Source organism: Morone saxatilis, unplaced genomic scaffold (assembly GCF_004916995.1).
Source record: "Morone saxatilis isolate NCDOM2014 unplaced genomic scaffold, NCSU_SB_2.0 Contig0, whole genome shotgun sequence".
Classification (NCBI taxonomy): Eukaryota; Metazoa; Chordata; class Actinopteri; family Moronidae; genus Morone; species Morone saxatilis.
This window is the reverse complement of record NW_023339650.1, coordinates 20,318,701-20,340,164: the sequence shown is the minus strand read 5'-3', so window position 1 is coordinate 20,340,164 and position 21,464 is coordinate 20,318,701. Positions and strand designations below refer to the sequence as shown.

The following is a 21,464-nucleotide window of genomic DNA, read 5'->3' as shown; positions in this document are numbered from 1 at the left end:
TATTTATTTAATTTCCACAGGCTCTAAATCCCATCAGCTTACAACACTGTCACACACCAGAGTTTCTCGCTTAAACGCACTTGCATCATTCCCCTCACTTTCGGACTTTGCAGGTCTTCTGCGCCAGATGTTTTCCATTAAAAGGACTTGAAATTGCATAATCACTGCCCTTTTTCCTGGAGAGCAAATAAAAGGTAGAATATATCGATATAGTACTAATTTATATTAATATGTACACATTTTTCTTTCTTAGTAGCAAAATTAGCATTTGGTTAAAAAAGAGAAGAAGTTATTTGTAAATTATTGACTATTTTTATTATTATTATAAAATAAATCATAAAACACGGTTTACATCTTATGATTCCTGGACATTACTGTATCATGAGGTCATTAAAATGTTTTTGTATTCTATATTTACTGACAGTAAAATAAGCCACCTATAAAATATATAGACATAAAAAAACTAAAAAACACAGCCCGATATAATGTTAAACCACCAGAAATCTTAAAATTACAGGAATCTACATGTTTAATGTAAAGGAACATGAAAAACTGCAACTGGTAAATAACCCATAAAAACTATTTCTTTTTTTTTAATATTGTTGAAATACATTTTTTTACAGATATTTATTGTTTATTTAATGGATGGAAACGTTTCATACTGTTAACATTCTTAAATTAAATTACAGTAATGTTTGACTTTTTTCCTGTTTTTCTTGTTTTATTTGTATTCTCTCTATCTTGTTTTTACTTTGCTGTCTTTGCTGTTTCGTCCTGGTTAGGTTCGGCCTGGCTTTCACTGGTTAATTAGTGGTAATTTTGTATTGTTTTGGCTATTGCCTTTCAGTTGTCAGTAGTTCCCGGTTGTTTCCCTGTTGTTCTTTGCTCTTCCTGGGAATTATACTTTCCCCCTGAACCTGCCCGTAACTCTATCAAACAATACAATCATGACAGTTCATCCTGCCTGCCTCTGCCTGTCTGCCATTTGGCGTCCACTCCTGAGGGAGAAATGTGTCAATCCATACTCATTTTGAGTAACGACCACACTGTGGGTAATTTATGGTCCAAGTTTTATAATATGATACAATATATATGAACTATTATTTATCTGTTTACCAGAATTAAAATGACTTCTTTAATGAGCTGCGGGCCTATGACGTTATCGTTGTCGGACAGTATTCGCGCCTCATTTAAAACACATCATTAACAAACCTGCAGACCGAATATAAAGGCTGATATTTTACCCGGCACACGGGTTTGAGTTTGGGCTTCATGTACGAGTGTATTTACATTAGAGACAGATCTTATACACAAACCGGGGCAAAGTTACTACTCCATTACTACATTACTGCATAGGCGTTTTGTGTAACCAGGACATGCAGACGTCTTTGTTACTACATTTACTACTAGTACAAGTTTGAGCTTAATTCGTTATTTCTTCATCTCAGAGGGAGTATGTCATCTTCACATGTCAGGCCAATTAGATGAAAATAAATTTACCTATATAAAAAACATGTTTTTACTAATTAACTGCCGTCTCTGCATGGACTAAATGTAAATCTTGATTGGGAACACATTTTTGTTGTATTTGCTCAAAAGAGTAGAGAGAGAGAGAGAGAGACTCACGCCATGACGATGACGCTGAAGTCGAGCCAGTTCCAGGGGTCCCTCAGGAAGGTGAAGGGCCCCACACAGAAACCCCTCGCCAAGATCTTTATGAGAGACTCGAATGTATAGATACCTGTGAAGGTGTACCTGAGAGAGGGAGGGAGGAAGGAAGGAAGGAAGGAAGGAAGGAAGAAGGAAGAAAGGAAGAGGATGCATGACAAAAGAGGAGGGAAAGCATGATGGGAGAAGGGAAGAGAGGAAGACGAGAACGAGGAAAAGGAAGGGATGGAGAAGAAGATGTAAGGGATGTTGGAGAGGTGAAAAGGAGGAAGACAAGAAGAGATGTGGGAGCGATGAAGAGCAGCAGAGGAGAGATGAATAAAGAAAAGAAGAGGAAGAGGAAGAGAGGCAGGATGAATATTCATTAAACCAGCAGAGCCAAACATCCTTCACTTATTTATTTTGTCCCCAGAAACAAGTTCGACCCGACGGGGCGTCAACTCAACCGTACAGAGACAGACAGACAGGAGGGAGAGAGACGGTCACGCCGCCGCCGCCACAGCTGGAGGCCAACGGTGAAACATTAAAGGGTCAGTTCATCCATGTCACACAAAAACACACATATTTTACCAACAAACCCTTCTTATGTGGGAGATACATGCAGCTTTAAAGGCCCAGTGTGAAACTTTTAGGTGTTTTCTGTTAAATGAAGAATCACTTTTCATGATGAGTTCAAGTGTTTCAGTGTTCAGTTTCAAAGTTGTTTAATAAAACAGAAAGTAGTGGTAGTAAAGTAAAAATAGTTCACTACTCACGTATCTCTAGAAATATCTGAACTTCTTCACATTTTCAAAACAGGCTTGTTGCTTTAGTTTTAATGCATTTGAGGGGAATTATCGATTACTATTATTGTTTTTTATGATTGCACACTTTCCCAACATTAAGCAGACAGACGTAACGTGATGAAAATAACTTAAAATGATTAAATATAAAAAGAATAATAATATATTTGCTGCTCTCTCTGTAATACAATGTGTTTAATGTCATCATCCTCCAACACTGACAGACAGATCTTTATATACTGTAAGTGAGACAGCTCATTAAGCCACTGACAGACATCCAGTGCAGGTTGTAAACCAGGAGACTGGCATGGAAACAATGTCCAACACAGGATGAAGCTGTAAACATGGGCGGATCTACATGGGGGTCCAGATGGCGGCATGGAGGCTTTAAGAGGTGGCAGAAATATACGCTGGTTTATTCACAAACAATCACATATATTAATGTTATTATATGTGTTAATTTATTGTGTGTCTGTCTACATTTATTTATACATTGTTATATTCATAATATTCCACTATTTTTGTGAACCTAAGACTTTGATAAACCAGTTTCAAACACCAAAACAATTACTCCACGTGAGTAAATTAATTAAATGATGAAAAATCTGACTTCCATTATCCAGCTTTAGGGTCAAATTATCTCTTTACACAAAGCTTTAGGACTAATAGTGCCTCATTACACAGATAGCTGAGGTCTTTGTGCACATTTTGATATAAAATATGTGTTATTAAAGATATAAAGATATGTAAAAATCAAGAAATATATTCTTTAGTGTTAATACAGGCTGCAACATTAACTTCTTACACTTAACATAAAGTGTTTCCTGTTCAGGTAGTAAGACCAGTGCTGGTTACACTGGCATTACACCAAAAATAAACTTTGCATTTGACTTTGTTTACAGTTTCTTCTTCCTCCCGCCTGCCTCATAAAAGCTGCTTCCTCCCGACTGGATGCCATTACGCCATCAGAGCCAAAGACAGACAGACAGACAGACAGACAGACCAGGTGTACTTACTCCAGGTATTTGGCCCAGTACGCCGGCTCCGACATGGCCATGAAGCAACAGTTGGTCAGGATGGTGCACATGATGAACAAGCTGAATAACGTGAGCAGGTTAAGGAAAAAGAAGGTTTCATACCAACAATCAACTTAAGTTTCATTGCTTGCATTTGATGGTTTATCAAGAAAATCACATCAAAAGCAACAATTTAATGAAAAACATCATCTGTTGTCAGCTAAAATCAATATAATATAGTTAGTATCATGGATCACGTTAGCCAGGGAAGCTAACATTAGCAGACTAACATATCCACTCAGATAGTAATTTGCTAGTAACAGTGTTCGGCTAGTTACTCAAACAATTTTACTTATTACTTATTATTCTTTTCAAAAGTAATTAATATTTTATGGCTAGTTTCGTCCACGATTACAGAAATGAATCCAAGGTTGTGATTATATTTCACATTAGTAAAGGGGTGACAACAAAAGTAAGTATTTTTGGGGGTAGCTTTAATATTATTACTTAAATTTCTTAGTAATTAGTTACACTACTAGTTTGTCCCAATTAGCAAGCTAGCTAACAATAGCCAGCTAAAAGCACAATGTCACCATATATTTCAGAAGCTTTGCATTAACGTTAGCTTTGACTTTGTGTCTGTTGTTTGTAGACATTAGCGGACTCCATATAAACTAACATTAGCTAGTGTCGCGCACTGTTTACACATATAAATCGGTCCACTGGCAACAGAGAAAGTCGGGGAAGGTCTCATTTTGTTTGTTTGTTGTGCAGCAGGTGGAGGCGGAGTTTAGCACAGAAGACAATAAGTGACAGAAAGAAGAATTAAGACTCAATTTAATGAACGTCTGTGATTTACAGCTCTTACTCAGTGTGGATAAAAACTCCAAGTCAAATGTAAAACGTTAATGTCGTCAGTGTAACGCCGGCGATCGAGAATCTGAAGCTTTTATGTTCACTCATTGTGAGTTTCTATGGAGAGTGTCAGCTAAACGCCTGAAATGTAAATGTAAAAACATCTCACTGTGTGTGTGTGCACGCGCCAAAGTGATTTTACATGCTCTTTTTTAATTTTTTTTATTTAAATACCTTTCACTGATTTCCCATTAGAGGCTAAATAAAGACGAAGTGAACTGAAAAGGCAAGTTAGCGCGTGTGTTTCAGCGCTCCCCTCCGATGCCTGCCACATTCAATACAGCAAATTAATATGCCATTAACGGTGCCGACGGGAGGACGTGGGGGCCCACTCTTGTCTAATCAGCATACAATGGGGAGCAGTAACTTTCCAAAACTGTCAGAAGGCAGCAATACATGTTAAATATCACCTTCACCTGCCATGTTCGGCACGCTACACGCGACGAGGTGGGAGAGACTTGGTGAGACCTCGCTCAGCTGTCAATCACCGCTATAAATGAATCATAATTATTATAATTTGGCAGGAGGAACATACTCCCCATGTGAGAGCGGGCCCCAAACTCCAGCTGAAAGTTGTTTGAGCTGCAGGGTAATTGTTGATTGAGTGCCGGCTGTAATGATGTTGCCTGAGCATGGTGGCAGGCGGCGAGATAATACGGTTACCGATTGACAAACAGCGCAAATGTCCCCCCGCCGCCGCCGCCGCAGAGCCAGGAGCTAATTATCCCATAATGATAGCCCTGCTGTTTTGGACCTCCCAGGCCACCGTACCGGTAATGTCATTATACCTCCCACATCCACCACGGCGTCCATATTCCTCTCTCTCTCTCTCTCTCTCTCTCTCTCTCTCTCTCGCCATCTTTCTACATTTGTCTCGATCATTCTTCTACGTCTCTTCTTCCTCACCTCCATCACTTGCTTTTATTTTCTGTCAGGGTAGTAGCTGCTTTTATTTTGAAAGAATCAATAAATTGTTGAGTCAAAAATAGTTACAATAAAGAGGTGAAATCCTCAAATGTCTTATTTTGTCCAACCAACAGTTAAAAAACCTAAAAAAGTTGGATTTATTGGGAATAATTACCCTATTGTTATGTGTATTATTATAAAATTTTATTTCAAATAATATATTACATAAAAACCAAAATAGGATTAAAAATAATGCCTTAATAATAAAAAAAACCCTAATGTAAATCATAATTAAGAGATAAAAAGTAAAAATTATGTGATAAAAAGTTCTGATCACAGTAATAGTGAGTCAGTCAGAGTCATGTGGGACCTCTTGCTACACCCAAATACAGCACCAGTAAATAATACAACATTAACATAATGCTGATTCAGTGCTGACGCCACAATAACAATAACACAATATATAAAACTTCATTAACACGACGGTCCAGGCTGCTGATTCTGGATTACTGTTGGTTCACTTGTACTAACAGTTCTGGCTAAAAAACATCAGGAATACTCTGCAGGAAACTGTGGTGATATTAACACACAATTATAAGATAAAAAGTTCCAAATATGAGATGAAAAGTCCAATAATTAGATAAAAAGTATAAATTATGATTTAAAAACTTGAAATTATGAGATAAAAAGTCAGAATTATTAGATAAAAAGTCAGAATTATTAGATAAAAAGTCAGAATTCTAAGTGAAATCATGTATTTTGGATTGTAATGTGCTTAATAATAACAGAATCATACACATAGACTCTTTGTTTGGATATTGGGATTATACATCGGCAGCAACATAAAGTACAAACACTTCAAACACAACAAGACACAGCTGGCGGCTATGGTGCCGCTCTAAGGCGTCTGATGGATTAATGTGGTCCCTGAGCAAAGCCTCATGGGACACAGAGTCCAGTGTCTTCCAGAACAAAGGCCCTGTGGGAAATGTAGTCACTGTTTTCTGTGAAAAACTACAGGTGGTGTCGATACTGAGGAGAGAGGGAACACGTCTTCTTTTTCTAATAACCCAACAGGCTGTTAACAATCACTCCTCAGACTCGAGAACTGCGGAACGGTGTCACTTATTAGTTAGTTAGTAATAATAGTAATAATTATTATATATTATTATAATAATAATAATAATTAGCTTAACGCTAACCTGATGCTAATGTTATTTAACGCTAGTTTAACACTAAATCAACAACCATATTTTTATATTTCATTACTTAAGTCAAAATTATGAGATGAAGTATTTTGTAAACACTTTTAGCTCAAAGCTAACGTTGGTTCGATGTTAGTTTAACGTTCCAGTGCTCGCGATGGGTCACATAAAGCCGAGATTCTACAGTAATATTGGGATTTTAATCTATATTACTGTAAAATAATTACTGTATGCTAATGTGAAAGTACAATATTATACTTTACTGAGTGTGTGTGTGTCCACCTCACACCACCGCCTGTCACCGTGGCGCCGGTGTGTTTGGGCTTCAGTCCAGGACACACTTATAAAAGCACTTACACACAAACACACACATACTAAAACTCCACTTCAGCACCGCAACCTACAGCGACACACACCGTTTCGTCTCTCATTATAAACACACACACACACTCAAACAAACCTCGCACATCAGCAGCGCCACACCTCCGATGGCGACCTCTTCCCCCACTTATCCCCCTGACAACATCAGCGTGTCCGCCGGCTCGACATCTCTCAACGCCAGCAGCCGTTTACCCGAGGTAAAAATAGACGGGTGCAAGGTGAGGGGATGGGAGGGGAGGGGAGGGAGGGGTGTCGAGGGGAAGGCTGTTGAGTTTTGTGTGTGAAGTAATATCTGTCATGTTGGGTTGACGTCTGGAGCCCCGAGGCGGATGCCAGCGCGGGAACGGGCTGCGGGCCAAAATCCCACAGCTGGCGTTTTGAGATTCTCACGGACGCCGCTTCCACAACTGGAATTCAATTTAACGTCACTTTGTAAATAACTTTACGTATAAACAGGAAAGCTTTAGATTACGTTAGCTGCGGAGGTCAGTTCTCAACGTATCCTAGTGCTACCGATAACGTTAGCAAGGTAAAGTTAGCCACAGAGAGAGAAGGCACCGTTTTTAAATTCATTTTTTCAAATTTTCTAAGTTATGTTTGGAGTCTGTAGGTCATGTAAAGTGTTAAATATAAATAAATAAATGTATTTTGATTCATGACACTACTTTCCTTTTTATTGTTTTATTTTTTTTACAATCCCCCTTAATGAGTGTCAACCACATTAACGTTATTTAATGTGGGTTATTAGGTTCAGATATCAGGTTAATCTCTTCAGTGTTCAGTATATTTATTAAAAGGTTTGTGGTTTTTCATTAAAGCAAAAATTCTGAGTGCCATTAATCAGCATTGTTGAGTAGCACTAAAGGTAATCAGAGTTAATTTAATGGACTTATATGGGTCGTTTCACATTAATAAACCATTAATAACTCTGTGAAACTGCACAAAAAGCATTAAAAAGCCTTAATTAGAGTCTGTATGAATCAAAACCCTTGACTGTTTTAGGATTTGGCATTTTTGTGAATAATTAATCAGAGTAGAACTAATTTAAGTCGCAATGAGAGTACGTTAGCATAAAGGCTATCCCGATAAAACCAAATACAAAAATCAGAACATTTAAGAAGCTTGCTGCAATAATATTAGTTTAGATCTTTGACTTTGTGTGGCTGTCAGTAGATGTTAGTGGACTCCTTTTCTAAGCTAAACGTTAGCTAGTGTTGACACTGTAGCGAGCATAAACGCCACATTCACATAAATTAACATAAAGCCCATCACTCAACATTGTGTATGCTAACCTGTCAGCACAGAGCCCATCACTGAATATGCTGTAGTATCAATAAAACACTGCCAAGTGACGTCCAGTGTACACAAACCTTCAGTCTCTCTTACACATATACACACAGTACATGTATACACATGCTTTACCTTCAGCACTGAGAATATCTTACATTAAACATTACCGGATACTTCACTAGGGAGTGTAGCCAAAAATAATATCTTTTAAAAAGCAGGGCTGCAAATAAACGTTGTTTTAATTTTCTATTCTGAAGGTATCTGCTCAATAAAACGTAGAAAATAGTGTAACAACGGCAAAAACTGGAATATTTTGTGCCTGCAAACAAACTCAAAAATACTCAACCTGAATCAGTAGCAGTCTTTAACTGTACAATGAACACTGGATTTGGTGTCTCAGTGAACACATGAACTGCCACGTGCCAAACAACATGATGGGATTAACCGCCGAAGCCTCGTCTTCACAGACGCCTGCGGTCACGACCCACCCAGCCAGCGTCTATTTGTTTACATTATCAACCACGCTGCTGCCGGGGTGGCCTCCGCTGCTCGTACACAGCATCCTACAACACACTGAACCCCTCCAGGCTGCAGGGATGCTGCTGTACCTGACCTCTGACCTCCCTTGCAGCCAATACCCCACAGTCAGCAGCAGATCATCACATGGTCACAGAGTACATACAGTAGCAGTAAGGATATGAGTGGACCAGGATCTTGATGGCGATTCTGCGGATGGGGTGGAAAGGGCTGAAGATGTAGAGAGCTGACGTGGCACTGAATCGGAAGATGGCCTTCCCTTTGTTCAGGACTATGAAGGTCTACAAGAAAGACAGAGAGAGGAAATGTATTATTCAGACGAACTTGACGGCTGATTCATGTGTTGTGCTCTCAAGCGCTGCTGCCACTTTTTGGCCATCATTTGTGGGACATCATTTACACTGACAGAGAAAGCAAGGATGTTTTGGGGTTTTCAGTCTCAAAGCACTGGGGTTTAATTAATGAGGACACAGGCTTGCGGGGGGGGGGGAAATAACATCAACGTACCGCTTCTGTCCAACGTCCGCAAGTTTGAAGAAGCTCATTAAACCAAGCAGGAACTTGCTTTTGCCTTGAATCATCACACAGTGCAACATTAAATAAAAAAATCTGAAACACATGCGACTGTAACCTGTACGGTAAATACTGCTCACCATCGGCATCCTGCAGGCAGATCGCTTGGTCTTTAGTTCCGTCCCGTTCGTGGTCGGTCCTATCTCGGCAAGCCGCTTAGATTGCGATTGAAACATGAGGATTAAATAATAATGGAGGTTTAGAAAGTGAAATGGAGCAGATGCTTGTGGCTTTTACAGCTGATTACTGCACATAACAGGCCGCTGTCGAGCTGAAACTGGACTCAATTTCGTTGAACAGTTTCTTGTGTACGAGCTACAATTGCGGCTTTACGTACGGCGGGTTGCGTCAATCTAGAGGATGTCGTTCCGCGAGTTATTAGACGCAACATTGGCGACAAGAATGGATATTTGGTTCCCATCTTTCTGCGCACTGTGCCATCTGTTCCTTGGATTCCCCGGCATAAATCTTTTTAAACATTCATGCTAGCGACGACCTCAATAGAGACTAAAACCTGGGCAGCGAGGGACAGAGGATTTTTTAGGACTTTTGGACCTGCCTCTACATTTGATTCATGTGTCACAAAGCTGTCTGGACATTTCACTACCCCACAGAGTCACGCTTCGACGGATTGTTTATCGCCAGCGTCTACATCAAGTGAGTGAGTCAGTCCGCCATTATGTGGACGACCTGAGGGGCTTGGCTTGCCTCTGTAGGTTTGGGGCACTGGAGGATGAACTGATAAGGCACCAGCTGGATGAACAAATTAATAACCAGTCAGACTGAGAGAAACTACCAAGACCTCCTGACGACCTGACTTTGGCAAAGGCATTCCAGATCAAATCTACAGGTAGATGAGGATCTTAGCTTGTGTTATTCTTCGCCCTCCCAGAACAAGCTAAGACGGGCCTCCCCTTGCCCCAAGGTGCCCAGCCCTGAGGTTAACTTTCCCAAAAGCGAGGGCACACCAAAAACCCAGACTTGTGGTAATTGTGGCTCCTCGTGGGATAGCGCTTCCCAGTGCCAGGAGCAATCTTTTCGGTAAGCTCCTCCTCCAGGTTTCTCAAATGGTTTAAGGTGGACTTGAATAATATTTACCTGCCATTACTGCTGGATACATGGGCCTTGGTTGTCACTGCTGATTGTCTCCACTGTCTCACAGCTCCTTTCGCCCCAATTTTCACCACCAGCAACTCCTTAACCCAGAGTTGCGCCCACTCATCAAGCCCCTGCGCTACACCAAATTTTTTCACTACACTCGAATGCCATTTGTCTCACGCACAATCCCCCACCGCTTCCAGAAAATGATGTCCTCCCTATTTGCAGCAATCCCTGAAGTGGCCATCCATCTATCTAACACCAGCCCTGCATGATGAGTGCCTGACTAGAGTGCTTGATGTCCTTGCCAGCCACAACCTCACACTGACTGGGGAGTGGATTTTCCCGCCCACTATTGAGTTTGAGGGCTTCCCTCAAACAGCAGCCTCCCCAAGCCATCCTGTCCAGCCCAACAAGCCTCAAGCACTTCCTCTCCCAGTACTCCACAACCACGACCCTGCTGTGAGACCCTCCAAAAAACAATGCAACCTGGACATAAACTTCTGCCTGTTCGTCAGCTTAAGGAGCAGCTCACCTTGCCCACACCTGAGTTATGCTCTCCAAACATCAGCATGGCACTGAACACACCACCAACATTTGATCCCTCAAAACCGTTGAATAGAAGCAAGAAGCATAACCTTGTGTCCGGCACATCTACTTGTACCAGCAGCTCTTTTTATGTTGCTCTCCATGAGTTATCAGACATTACACAGTTTAAATCTTGTACATTGACAGTCCTTTATTTTCGTATACACCCAGTTTTACACAGTCTTCTGGACTCATTTCTTGTCAAAGGCGCTTAAAAATGAACTCTTTTACATACACAGTGTAATAAATGGGTTTACAGAACCACCACAGTAATGGCAACTTGTCAACTTCTGCCGACAACTTGGATTTGTTTATATGATGAACATTTGGGTACCATTTCCTACTAAGGCACCCTTTACAAAACATTTATAAACGCTAACTAATGGCTACTAATGGTTAATGAAATATTTATTATTGCTTTTAAGATCAGTTAGAGTTGCCAGGAAGTAAAACATCTTTTACCAGGTGTTCATGCTTTATAAGTTACAAATCTTGGTAAATCCATTAATGAATGAATCATTGTCACTTTTTGTCAACATTTATTTACAATAATCCATTGGAAATGTTAATAAATTGTTCATAAATGGATTTTAGAGTTATTTGTACATTAAAGCAATTGTTTACGACAATCCCGAAGTTGTTCTTATTAATGGTTTATAACAGATCTATAGCCATTAGTCACAGTTATTAAAAAGTGATACCTTCATCTCTAATTAAGTTTGTAAGAATGTTATATTTTCTGCATCCTTTTATGTATTTAATATTGTTTTGTGATTTTTTAGTTGCATATTCACGCATATATGCAAAGGCAGGAGGGACCAAACTGCTAATTTGTTGGTATTTGAGGCAAAAATTGGCACCAAGATATCAAAAACATCAAAAAGGTAATAGACTTCCAGTGTTATTTTTTGGAAGAGACATTCAATTGTTCTCATTCTGTGTGTCATCTTTTTATAAACTGTGGCAGCTATTGGTGTCTTAGATTTGGCCTCATTGTGTCTCTGACCTGGACACACAAAACCACAAGAACAGGGTTTATTTTGATTATGTAAATCTTCTTTGGAGCCACAAAACATATTTGAGTTTTATAATTCAAATTTCTCACTGCAGATCAAACATATTGGTAATCCAGCAGAGTTGGAGGTGAAAACAAACTTATCTTTCTATCAACACACTTTTTAGTTCTCTATTTTTCTTCTGAGACATTTCTTTTTTTGTATTTGAGGACTGCATCAGGGTCCTGCGGGACCCAAAACAGATCTTGTGGGAGTAGGTAGTTCTGACTTTGCTGCAAGTGGGAGGGGGCAATCAGAAAATAAACTGCAGGTTGCTGGATTTAGCTTGCGCCTAAATACTAATAAATAACAGTTATTTATTTCCATATAATTTTGGGAGCCACTGGAGAGGAGCTAAAGTTGCTCCGGAGTCGCAGGTTGCCGACCCCTGATGTAGAAAATACTTCCATTATTTGTGTTTTAGAAGCACAAATAGAAAAAAGCTAAAAAACCCTGAAAGTTTCCTTATATATGCACTAAGGGAGCATATACAGTATGTAATTTTACTCATTCTGGGGGTTTTAGACGACCAGTAAAATCCCCTGTCCTTCAGCTGCTGACTGAACATTGTGAACACAGTATTTGTGGTTTGTAGAAGCTGGCAGATGTAGTCATCTACCTAAATATAAAGAAAGATGCTGTTGCTAGAGACCATTGATTCCTCATGCAAAGCCATTTAGCTTGTGAGAAGACGCCTCTTAGTTGGGTCCGACCGAGGGTGGATAATGTACCCACCACAATCAAACTGCTCCAGAATTAGTTTGTGACCAGACCAAGACCACGTCGACCAAAAAGGGTTTCGAGTACGATCGCTGTGTTCAGACCTGCCCAAATGAATCGTACTAAGGCGGAGAACGAACCGCAGTCAGATTAAACAGAACTGAACACACGCCAGGTTTTGACAACACCCTGAAACAAGAAAGAGAGTGCAGGAGAAAGAAGACAAAACAGAGAGCGACAGACCACAGCAGGTGTAAACAAGGTCTGAACAATAGCAGACGGGACCGGGACAAACTGTGGAAGAGAAAGAGAGGAAGAGGAGACACACTTTCTTCCTTCCACACACACTCTGTCACCTCCCCTCCGGTCTTCAGTGAAGTAGGCTACCAATTTATCTTCCAGGGATTCTCCAACAGAAGAGACAGGGTATTTCCAGAAAACCTTCACCCACAAACACACACACTCTTTAGGTCACCTACCCTCTTGTCTTTGAAGTAGTACGGGTCGATGTCTTCCAGGGGAACGCCCACCAGATGAGACGGGATGTCGGCGAAGATGCGAGGCAGCTGTTTTCCTGCCTCCAGGTCGGGCCGGGGCCGGAGGAGCACCACGTCGCCCAGGTCCTGAAACACATCACATCTGCCTGCTGAAGCTGCCTTACATCTCTTCATTTTTAACTCAATATCTAATCCTGTAGTTCATTTTGTTTTAATAGTTGTGTTTTGTCAGGTGTGTGCCTGCGTACCTCCTGGTAGTGTTTGCTGCGTCGGGCCTGCTCCTGGGCGATGCGCTGCTCGATGGCCGCCAGGGAGTCCGGCGTGAAGCGCTGAAAGCTCTCTGGTCCCATTGGAAACACACAGCCAGCCATCTTCTCATCCTGATCCTGCTGCTGACTGGCCCAGTTTACCAGCTACAGACAGAGAGAGAAAGGCTCAATACATAACTAATAATCAACTAATACTGTTTTTTTTCTGGTTAGTTTAACTAAAGTTTTAAATTATAAGAAAACCGTAAGTTCTGCTCACTCTCAGCAAATTAAAAAACTGCATCAGAGACCTGCAAAGGACAGTGACCTTAGGAGGCATGGCCCCAACAGCGATAAGAGTGATTGACGGACTGACCACAGCAGTGCAGCAGGAATGAGCTGGTAGTCAGAGCTAACAAAGCTAACAGAACTAATGAGCTGCTGCTGTCAGACTCTCTGTCTCCGCACTGTAGTCCGCTGGAGCTTTTACAGTCACTAGAAGCACATTCACTTTGTGAAAGTTTCTGTGTGCTACCTGTTTAGCTAAGCAGCTAGCAGCTCAGAGAGGCTAACTCTCTCTGGCATGTGTGAGACTGTCAGTGTGGGATCAAGGTAAGGTTTGCAGTCCGTTGGTTTTTCTACATCTTTTCAAAACACAAGTCCGAACCAGAGGTAGAGGGTTAACAACAGCTAGCAAGAACCTCTATAAATGAGGCACCCACCCTCCTCTGATCAGAGGGCATTAAACACTCTTTTTATATATAAATGTCTGACCTAAAGTAGTCCCAAACTGTCGACTCTATGTCAGCAGTGGACTTTCAAGGTTCAGACTATTATAACACCAGCATTGATGTGTTTCATCTCATTACACTCATATAATTTAGATTGTTAAGTGTTAAGTGTTTAAGTGTGCAGTACTTCTTTGATATAACAAAAGCAGCTCCATAAATAAATGGCTTTCTCAGTTTGGTGTAAAATAACTGACCTTAAACCCATCCAACACCTTTTTGGGTTCACCCAACACCAGTGTTGGACCTCACCGGTGCTCTTGTGTCTGAGTGGGATCAGATCCCTGCTGCAGGCTCAACCTGACACATGTTCACTCATTGTACTTGGCTGTAATGTTTGGGTGTCCAGATACTTTTGGACATCAACACACTGTCGCTAATATTACACACACAGAAAGCCCAGTCGCTCATGATATGTTGCTATATCCACGTTATACAGTCAGATGATTATGGGATGTCCAGGTAATGAAGTGCAGGCCAACAATAGTGTCTCATTAACACTTGGGCGGTCGAGTATAGAGTTACAGTTAGACAGAGATTGACTATAGGATTACGCAGGGAAAGACGAGAGTTCGAAGAGAGCAACGCTGACAAAGTGTGAGGGTGTAACAGGTCTGTGTGTGTGTGTGAGTGTGTTCAGACCATCTGCCTTGGATCCTAATTGAATGATTAGACAGGCCTCGTTTTTCAACCCTTCATGCATTTATTCTTCACAGCTCCCAAATCTGATTTCTGAAGTGTGTGTGTGTGTGTCCACATCAAAGGAAAATCTAGCTCTGTTTTCCATTCTTATCAAAAGCTGTCATCCACTCAGTCTCACACACACACATACACACACACACACGTATGTCAAGTACAGTAGGTCCTGATGAGCTGTTCGGTCCTGGTTTCCATTTTGCTCAGACACTTGGTCACGTACACGCTTGTTAGTACCTCTACGCCTGTCAGGACCCCCTCTGACATAATGCGTTCCCACAGTCGGGAGATAGATCTGAAGGGGGTTGAGAAATGATCCACAAAAAAAGCTCCACAGAACTTGTTTTGAGGGTATGGTAGCATCTAGGCTGTTTCAGTAAATAGCCCAAAGGCTTTGTTGCTAATGCAATGGAAAATGTGCATTACAGAACTGATCTGAAGTAACTCAGGACATCCGTTTTCCATGTTTTACAAGCTCTTTGTGTTACAAAGTGATTCGTCATGTCTCCAGTTTCTTTCACTAAGGAGGAAATGGGGGGAGAGCATCGTTTTCAGGTGAGGCGTGTCCTCAGAACCATTCAATTTGTGGCTTCGATACAGCCGCTGATAGAGATATCTGATCGTCTGGTATCAAAAGACTTGGTTTTACCAGGAAAAGAATGAAATAATGGGGAAGAAATCAAGCCTATGATGTTGCTCCAGCACCTTAACTCCAACCATCAGAGCCCCATGATCTTAACCCTAACTCAAACCCCTAAAACTAAGTCTTCACCACCTTTGGAAAATCTCCTGACACTCAAGGTCTGAACCTTAAATTGGTCCTCACAAAAGATCACGTATTTATCACATTCAGTGTCTAATCTTAGCTCAAACACTCCTGAATGAAAACTGTCAAACACACTCGTTTTATGAATGATTCATGGCGCTAAATTAAAGGTCTAAAAAAACCCTGAGCAGCGTTTGATTGGTCACACCGTTGTCTGTTTTTAACAGACACGAGAAAACAGATAAAAGAAAAACAAATCTAAAATAAAGGTTAAACTAAATTAACTTTTCTACCTTCTTTCCGTTCCTACGTTGTCTTTGCTTCTCTAACTATTATTTTCCTTGTCTACCTCCTCCTGTCCCTTTTTTATAACCCATAACCCTAATCCTTCCTATCCACACTGATGAATAATCCATAGCCGACATTACTTAAATACAGAGCTTGAAGCGGGCTCAGTTTTAAAGCGAGCGTTAAGATTCTGGTTTCATATGAAACTAAAAGGCCTAGGGCATCCATTGGTACCAACTCTATCATGCTAGTTTGTTGAGAATGGGGCTACATTTTGGCGATGACCTCAAGATATCTGAATGAAAATTGATTGTGTCCATGTTTCTGTATACTGGGTTCCATAAATTGGGTATGACTGGAAAGTTGAGACTCTTGTGGGTTCAAAAAACGTGTATGGCCATATAGCACACGTGTATATTCATGTGTGCCATTTCTAGCTATGTTGACGCCATTTCTCACCATACAGTGTTACATCATGATCAGGTGGAGCTGAATGCATTCATTCTGGCAGCACTGCCCTACAGCGGGACGCTCAGAGTGATGATGACTTTGTTATTGTACCAAAAACACTTTGTAAATGTTCATATTGCTGAATTTACTGAACCACTCACATAGCACAGGTTTTTCCCTTTCCTTCACCTTTTGCTCTTTTAAGACGATTGACTATTGTTTTCTGTGACTTTGATTGCTCTTAATGACACTGGAGAGTCAGTTTGATGTGTTTAATACAAACATACTGTTGTCTTGAGTTCACTCCTCTTCCTTCAGCTTTAGGCTGAACGTTGACTACAAACATCAAATTACCGAACAGACACTTTCATATCTCTTCGCCTTCAGTCTTTCTACGGACGTCACTGTTTTTAATGATGTTTCTTTGTGTTTTCTTACTCATTGTGTCTTTGTGTTGTTGTTTACTACTTACAACTCTGTGTTATGGCCTCAAACTGCAACGAGACCTTTGGGTTTTAATAAAGGCTGAACTCAACTGACCTATTTTGTGTTGCATTTATGAACATGTGGATTACACAACCTGGTCTTCACTCCCAAGTTCTCAAATACCACTAAACAAAAAGACCTGTATCCGTAAAGATCCAGTGGTATACAAATGTATGGATCTGCATCCAGATCTGTGCGCTGTATCGTATCCAGTCTGCTTACTGTCTGAACTCCACTCCCTCTAGCGTCGGTGTCGGGATTTGCCCACCGTCAAAGTCAGTTAACATCGTATAAAGAGCGAGAAAAGTCATATGACACCAAAAGTAAACTTTAATTTATTTTAAGATACATACAGCAGGTATATAACGTAACTTCTGTTCCTAATCTTAAACAGTTTTTGGGTCTAAATTTAACGAAACTGCAACGATTTCACAACGTTAACTAAGCTTTATTTTGAAAGTTGCATATTTATTGCTGCTAATTTAACTGCGGAGCCCTGCACGTCCAGAAATAACGTTGGGATTTCAACACACTTAGGAGGATCTATTGTCAGAAATTGAATTTAATATTTATAGGTATGTTTTCATTACTGTATAATCACTTGAGTTTAGGAATACCGCCATGTTGAACCACTATGTTTCCAAGCTAGTCTTCCTACACACTGGTCCTTTAATATCACTATAAAGTAAACTAGATTATTTTAAAAGCAATTTATTAATGGTTGAACCACACCTGTGCTCACTGGAAACATCAAATACAACAAAAGAAACCCAGAGATGGCGGTTTTGTCATTAAGTTCACGGTTTAGCAAAGATTATTAATATACAAATTGTTTACAAAGTGATCAGCTTTTAACACCCAGTTGTTTAGCTTTTTTATTGGAGGATAATGACCACGGAGGAAGTAGGTTCCCCCCTAATACACCATCAGCTGCCTTGCTCAAGGGCAAACTTAACCTTTAATTCACTCACAGCACAGAATGAAACAGTGAGGAACAATAACAGACTGACTTTAACTACAGACACCAAGAGTGAAGAGAAGATGTTATGAAACAGAGAGCGACTGGATATATTTCTGGGTCAAAACACAAAACGTAGACGACACACCAACCAAACAAGCATCGCCCTCAGGAAGGACACACACACACACACACACACACATGCAAATACACACACATGCATGCAAATACACAAGAAAACAGTCGCAGACAGAGTGAAGTACACACTGCAGCTCTTACAGTAACGTGTGTGTATGTGTGTGTAAACCTGCAGCCATATAACACCTCACACCAAATCTCTACATATTTCATTTTTCGTAGTCAGGTTCAGGCTTCCACCATCAACTGTCCCCTAATATAAACATGGATGTGTCACGTATTATACATGCACCTTTATTAGCAAACATAAAACATGTGCTGCACACACACACACACACACACATACACATTACACAGCGTCTGATGCATAAACACGTCAACTGAATTCACTACTGACTGACCTGTCATTTTCATTTAAGTCTTATTTCATCTCTAGAAAGTTATACAGACGTTAGATTTACGTCCCTGAACGCAACCTGTACGGCTGAATATCAACACACACTGTAAAAAATAAATTGGGTTTTTCCAAATTACAAAACAATCCTGTGAATTTACATGTCTAATGTGACATAATGTGGAAAATCTGTAACTTTTACTGCTTATTTGATTTTTTGGGGGATTTTTTTCACATAAAATAAATTTGCAAATCTCATTTATTGTTTACTTAGTAGATCAAACTGTTAAATTTAAGTTAAATATCGTTAATATATTTCTTAAATTATGTAAATTAAGTATTTGTTGTACTTTTACATGGATTTGTTTGTTATTTGACAGATATCTTGTTGAATTATGGAAGTTTTCACAACAGAAACATTGAATAAATGTTTTTTTATCAGTGTATAAGCATTGGCAAACTGTCAAAATACAGTTTCTATCAGTGAAAACTACTAATAATTACTGTAATCTCACAGATAATGACTTTTATTACAGTTCAGATAGCCCAACTTTTACAATCACAATTTTTTAGGTATTAAAAACAGTGCATATACAGCTGCTGTAAATGGGAAAAGACCCCTCTGAGCCCTGAATGTTCACAGTGTCTGGCTCCGCCCCTGCTGATCAGAATGAACACATGCACGCTCGCCACGCCGTTTACATTTAATCCCACGATCAATGCTCAAAGACAGACGGCTCGGACCTGGACGCTGTTCCAGAAGCCACGTTGTATTTTGTAAAACATCCCTTTAGTGAGCTGATGCAGCGTCTGCTCCTTATTTCCATTTTTCTCAGGCATTCATCTGCCACCCCCCCACCCCACCTCCTGTGTGTGTGTGTGTGTGTAGTCATGTGTGTGTAGCCATGTGTGTGGCGTAGGTGCATGCATATTCTGTCCTCCTTTATTTCCATACCATTTCAGCTATTCATCAGATACAGTATGTGCCTCTCTCTCGGCCTTCTGTGTGTGTGTGTGTGTGTGTGTGTGTGTGAAGAGAATGGCCGCACGCTTGGCTTGCTCTTTTCTCCTCCAAGCGTTTCTCCCAACCTCTGGCAAGCTACAAATTCTCTCTCTGTCTCTCTGTCTCTCTGTCTCTCTCTCTCTGCTGCATCAGCCACGTTACCACATCATCATGTGTCTGTATGTTTGTGCAATAAGGTCAAAAAGGAGTTTTTAAGTTAAATTATGTTGCATAAAACTGTAAATATGTGAAAATATTCGGAGTCAGTGTTCACGAGTCAGCGGCCGTTAGACTTCAGAGTTCATGCATTTCATTTTGTGTTTAGGCGCCGCTGCTCAAGTGGAAAATACAAAAGATCATTAATGACGAAACTACCCACACGTGAAAACAAAATGTCGAGTTTTAATCAAGTTATAATTCAGGATTAGAGAGCAAACTAACTGGTTTTGAGAGCCAAGGTAAAATCAAGACTTTAGCACAGCTGCCCCCCTAATTGTCGACTTTATCGCACTTTCAATTTTTAATTTTGTTTCAGTTTGAAATGAACCCAAACATTCAGTAACAGTAATAATCATCTCAAACACAGAGCGCCTTATGGCTGTGTATCGGTATATTGATTAAACCTGTGGCTCCTAACCTGGGGGGGTCGGGACCCACACAAAGGGTCGCCAAAGCTTCATGGGGGGTTCTTGTTTTAAAGGCGTGTGATAAAACTTAATGAAACACAAGACCGTAGGCCGATACAGTATATCAGCATTTGGTTCACCTCTGTGAAGAAAAGTAAATGTTCTGTATGTCTGTATGATTGTTACAAATATAAGATATAAGATACATAATACAGACAGATAATTGAATAAAAAGTTTCCAAAACAGGAAATAATCTGCTCAAAAATTCATCCAAATCACTCGTTTTACATAAACTTCCTGCAGTTACTTCAATGATTAAACAAAGAATTAATTGTAGTAATCACTTTGTTTTAGGCGTTTAAAGTTAGAGGTTCAGCTGTGACATTAAAACCATTGGACGATGGTTGATTTCAGGTCCCATCAACCACTTCAGACTCTTTCTTTCTTCCACAAAGTTCTCACTTCCTGCTGCAGCACCAAATGTTGCCAAAGGATGTAAATCGTCCAACATGGACGTCGTTTCTATAAATACTGGTCTGATATATTAATTATGCACGGCACTATCCAACCTCGACGTGCATAGGTTTAATCACCACGTGTGAACTGTGTAGTTTTGTCACTAAAAACCCTCCATATGGGAACAGATGAGGGTTGAACAGCTCTCGGCAGGTGCGGCATCACTCAGGACCAATCCCATCATCTTTCTGCCTCGCTCTAAAAGCAGAGTGTCCTGTCACGGCGCGGTGATGGAGAGCGAAAACCCTCGCAGAAATACCTCCCCTAAGAGGACGCCGCCGTCCAGAAACAGCGGCGGTGAATATGCAGCACCTTCAATTCAATTAGCCTGAGAGGAAAGGAAACACATTTTGTCACCGTGCTGCTGCTGCCGTTAACGGAGCGCAGCCGCTGCCCAGCGCAGGAAATGATTCACCGATATCAGGCAGGGAGCCAAGCTGAGCTGGCAGAGGACCACAGGGACCGTTTGGCTTCAGGATGGGGATGGGTGAGGGAGGGAGGGAGGGTGACCCTGACATGCAGCCGCCTCCGTGCGTCATGTCGAAGCTCCATGTTGGATGACAAATGTTCACACCTCCACCACCTTTGAGAAGCTTCTAATGGTTGAGTTTCAGCTCAGGTGTTGATTCTGCTGCACAGGAACAGTTTGTGCTGCTGTATCACGATCTATTGTTCTTTTTATTCTTTATCCTAACCACACAAAGCATTCTGGGTAGGTAACACGGTGAGGTAAGTTGTTTACCAGGAGCCCAATTACACTGAATAAAGCAGTTCCACCTTAAAAATCACTGCTTCTCCCGCGCTGTTGGACAGACAAAGGACGTCCCTGAGGGGCTGCGAGCCGAGCTGCTGCTAACGTTAGCTCAGCTTATTTC

At 40.7% G+C, this 21,464-nt stretch overlaps 1 protein-coding gene across 1 annotated transcript in view; it reads right to left on the bottom strand.

The window, feature by feature from the left end:
- The window catches only part of LOC118334624 (sodium channel protein type 5 subunit alpha-like), a gene marked incomplete in the record, with an annotated part of 132,162 nt that extends 118,530 nt beyond the window's left edge, over positions 1-13,632 (bottom strand). The window contains 5 exon segments of the mRNA XM_035670654.1: positions 1,627-1,755; positions 3,467-3,556; positions 8,863-8,981; positions 13,214-13,357; positions 13,480-13,632. Of these exon segments, the coding sequence (XP_035526547.1) occupies positions 1,627-1,755; positions 3,467-3,556; positions 8,863-8,981; positions 13,214-13,357; positions 13,480-13,602 (605 nt within the window).
- Between the last annotated feature and the right edge of the window lie 7,832 nt (positions 13,633-21,464).